The 3,009-nt window shown below is 48.1% G+C and overlaps 1 protein-coding gene across 1 annotated transcript; it reads left to right on the top strand.

Moving 5' to 3' along the window:
• Positions 1–632: 632 nt before the first annotated feature.
• On the top strand, positions 633–2,686 carry TCEAL4 (transcription elongation factor A like 4). Its single transcript, XM_081792728.1, has 3 exons — positions 633–739; positions 1,368–1,437; positions 1,779–2,686. Exon 3 carries the CDS (start codon positions 1,806–1,808, stop codon positions 2,517–2,519), a length of 714 nt encoding a protein of 237 aa, XP_081648854.1. The 5' UTR covers positions 633–739; positions 1,368–1,437; positions 1,779–1,805; the 3' UTR covers positions 2,520–2,686.
• The last annotated feature ends 323 nt before the right edge of the window (positions 2,687–3,009 follow it).

The following is a 3,009-nucleotide window of genomic DNA, read 5'->3' as shown; positions in this document are numbered from 1 at the left end:
CCCCCAGTGGATGCCTGAAACCACAGATAGTATGGAATCCTATATATATTCTATGTTCTTTCCTATACATACATACCTATGGTAAAGTTCAATTTCTAAATTAAGCAGTGTAAGAGAATAACATTAACTAATAATAAAATAGAACAATTATAACAATGTACTGTCATAAAGTTAATGTGAATGCAATGTGGTCTCTCAAAATATCTCATACTGTATTCACCTTTTTTGTGAGATGCTAAAAAAAAAAAAATGTTTGCGCGCACGTTAGGAAAAGGGACAATTTCATTTTGAGGGGAATATTTTTCGTAACTTTTCCTAAAGTGCAGTATTCTATGGAAGACATTAAAGTTCACATTGATAGGATTTCATTGGTTGGCTCTACATTCTATCAAAGGAAATTAAGAGCAACATGATCAAGACTCCTTCCCCGAACTGTCCAATCCATTTTTTAAAAGCCTCTGTGGTTTTTATTAAAACTCCTTCGACCGCCTCTAGGAGTTAAAAAGGACAAAAGCCTTCCCCCGCCCGACGCAGAGAGATGAGAGGGCACGCTGTCCAGAGAGATGGTGCGGTTGACTGGCAGACGCGGATGGTGGGCGGGGGCGAGCTCGGGTGACGTGATGCTCACATGACCGCCCCGGCGCAGATGTGGGCACCAGAACTGGAGCCCGCCCTCTTCCCCTGCGGTCGGGTCCGGAGCGATCTGTGAGCTCCTAATTGTTGCTGCAGGTTCTTTCAGGTCAGTGTGAGGCCCTTCGTCGCTGCCTGCGGAACCCTGGAATGAGCGGGAGTGGGGCGGGGTGGGGGGGTGGGGGGGCCGAGGCAGGAACACCCAGAGGAAAAAGAGTGGGGATGGGGCCCAGGTCGAGGGAAGCTGGCCAGAGAGTGTAGTTAGAGATGGCGGTGGGAAAATGGCCAAGGGGGAGCTAACGGCCAATTGGCAGAGGGTGGGGACAGTGGACACCCCTAGTACCCGTGTCCCGTTTCTCTGCACCTCCTTCTCGTTGCCCTCCGTCCATTTTGGAATCGGAGCTGGTGAGCTGCCCCCCCCCCCCCCCGCAGTGAGACAGTGGAAATAAACCCCTTCTACCAGTCCATGTGTAGAGAAAAAAAGTTAACCTCGAGGGTGGGGAGGCGAATTGTCTCCCCGGAACAAGGACACAGAGATCCAAAATTAGTTTGGAAAACGTCCTGGTCTGGTGCCCAAGGCGTGAAAAGAAATGGCGGCTGGAGTACGGGTGGGGGGGGGGGGGCGGAGGAGGTGGGGGAGGGAAACGTCGGATGAGGAGGGCCGGGATTCAGGAAAGGGACTCGAGTCCCTAAGCATCCACCAAATGGCGCAGGCCCTGTCTCCTGTCTGTCTGCAGGTCTGCGTGTCTTTTCTCAGCACTTTGCAAGGCTAGAAAAGGAGGAGGAATCTATTCAGAATCCCTGCAGGTCAGTAAAGGAAGGGGGTCTGTGTATAGGGACCTAGAGGGGTGGGTAGTATGGAGGGTACAGCACCAGCAGAATATGGGGCGCCACTTCCCACCTCCTAACACATTTATACACACTCTGCAGTGCTGAGCAAACATAGAGAAAATGGCAGGGCCTGCCAGAGAAATAGTCTGGCTCACGTGTGTGAGGGGAGAGGGTGGGCAGAAAGCACACTTAGGGGCCGGGCCAGGTCAGGGAACCGTGACAAGGGGAGCGTGCCAGTAGTATTCTGATGTGCATTCCACCCCCAAGCCCTCAGTCTCCCTTGTCTCCTCTTTGTCTCCTCTTCCTCCCCACCCCAGGACAGGAAAAGGAGGGGAAATCTCAACATGGAAAAACTCTGCAATGAAAATGAAGGAATGTCTGAGAACCAAGGAGAGATGGAATGTAAAGAACAGCCACAGGATGTGGGAAAGCCAGAAGTAGCTTGTACTTTGGAAGACAAGGAAAAGTTAGAAAACGAGAGAAAGACAGAAGATGAGGAAATACTAAAGGATAAGGAAAAGCCAGAGAGTATGACAAAGCCAAAAAATGGAAAGCCAGAGAGTGAGGGAAAGCCAGAGAGCAAGGGAAAGCCAGAGAGCGAGGGACAGCCAGTGAGCGAGGAAAAGCCAGTGAGCGAGGGAGAGCCAAAAGAAGGAAAACCAGTGAGCGAGGGAAAGCCAAAAGAAGAAAAATCAGAGAGTGAGGAAAAGCCAAAAGAAGAAAAACCAGCCAGTGAACCAAGGGCTGCAGGAAAGCGCCCAGCTGGGGATGATGTACCCAGGAAGGCCAAAAGAAAAACCAACAAGGGGCTGGCTCAGTGCCTCAAGGAATATAAGGAGGCCATACATGATATGCATTTGAGCAATGAGGAGATGATAAGAGAATTTGATGAGATGGCCAGGGTGGAGGATGAGGTGAAGAAAACTAGGCAGAAATTGGGGGGGTTTATGTGGATGCAAAAAAGTTTACAGGACCCCTTCCACCCGAGGGGCCCAAGGGAACTCAGGGGTGGCTGCAGGGCCCCACAAAGGGGCTTTGAAGACATTCCTTTTGTGTAGTGCCCCTGGCAGGCATTTGTCAGGCCATGTGCTTTAACCTTACGCTAATACTTGCTTTAGCGATCACTATTAGTCCTCGATGTTTCAGTAGTAGATTTTTGCCCATTGCATGGAAAAATGTTTATGGCACATTGTAAAATTAAAAAGAAAAAGTTTGATGAACCATATATATGCCATCAGTCCATTTTTGTAAAACTACAAAGGTATTTACCTAGTGATCTGTGTACAGAGAAAGCTCTGAAAGCTGTGTCCTGGTTATCTGTGGGTGATTTTGTTTTCTGTTTTTTTTTTTTTTTTTATCCTTTGTATATTTTCTCCTAAAAAACACAGGTTACTTTCATCATGAAAACAATGAAATATAAAAAGTAGGAAAACAATGTATACCCAGCAACCAAAATCACTGTTGAGGTAGCTTATGAATGCAGTGGAGACACCTAAAATTCATGGTCAGGATGTAAAATGTTTTGTAAAACTCCTATTACATTTGGCA

The sequence above is a fragment of the Panthera onca genome, chromosome X (genome assembly GCF_046562875.1).
Source record: "Panthera onca isolate mPanOnc1 chromosome X, mPanOnc1 haplotype 2, whole genome shotgun sequence".
NCBI classification, from domain to species: Eukaryota; Metazoa; Chordata; class Mammalia; order Carnivora; family Felidae; genus Panthera; species Panthera onca.
The sequence above is the reverse complement of the archived record's forward strand: the minus strand, read 5'-3'. Positions and strand labels throughout refer to the sequence as shown.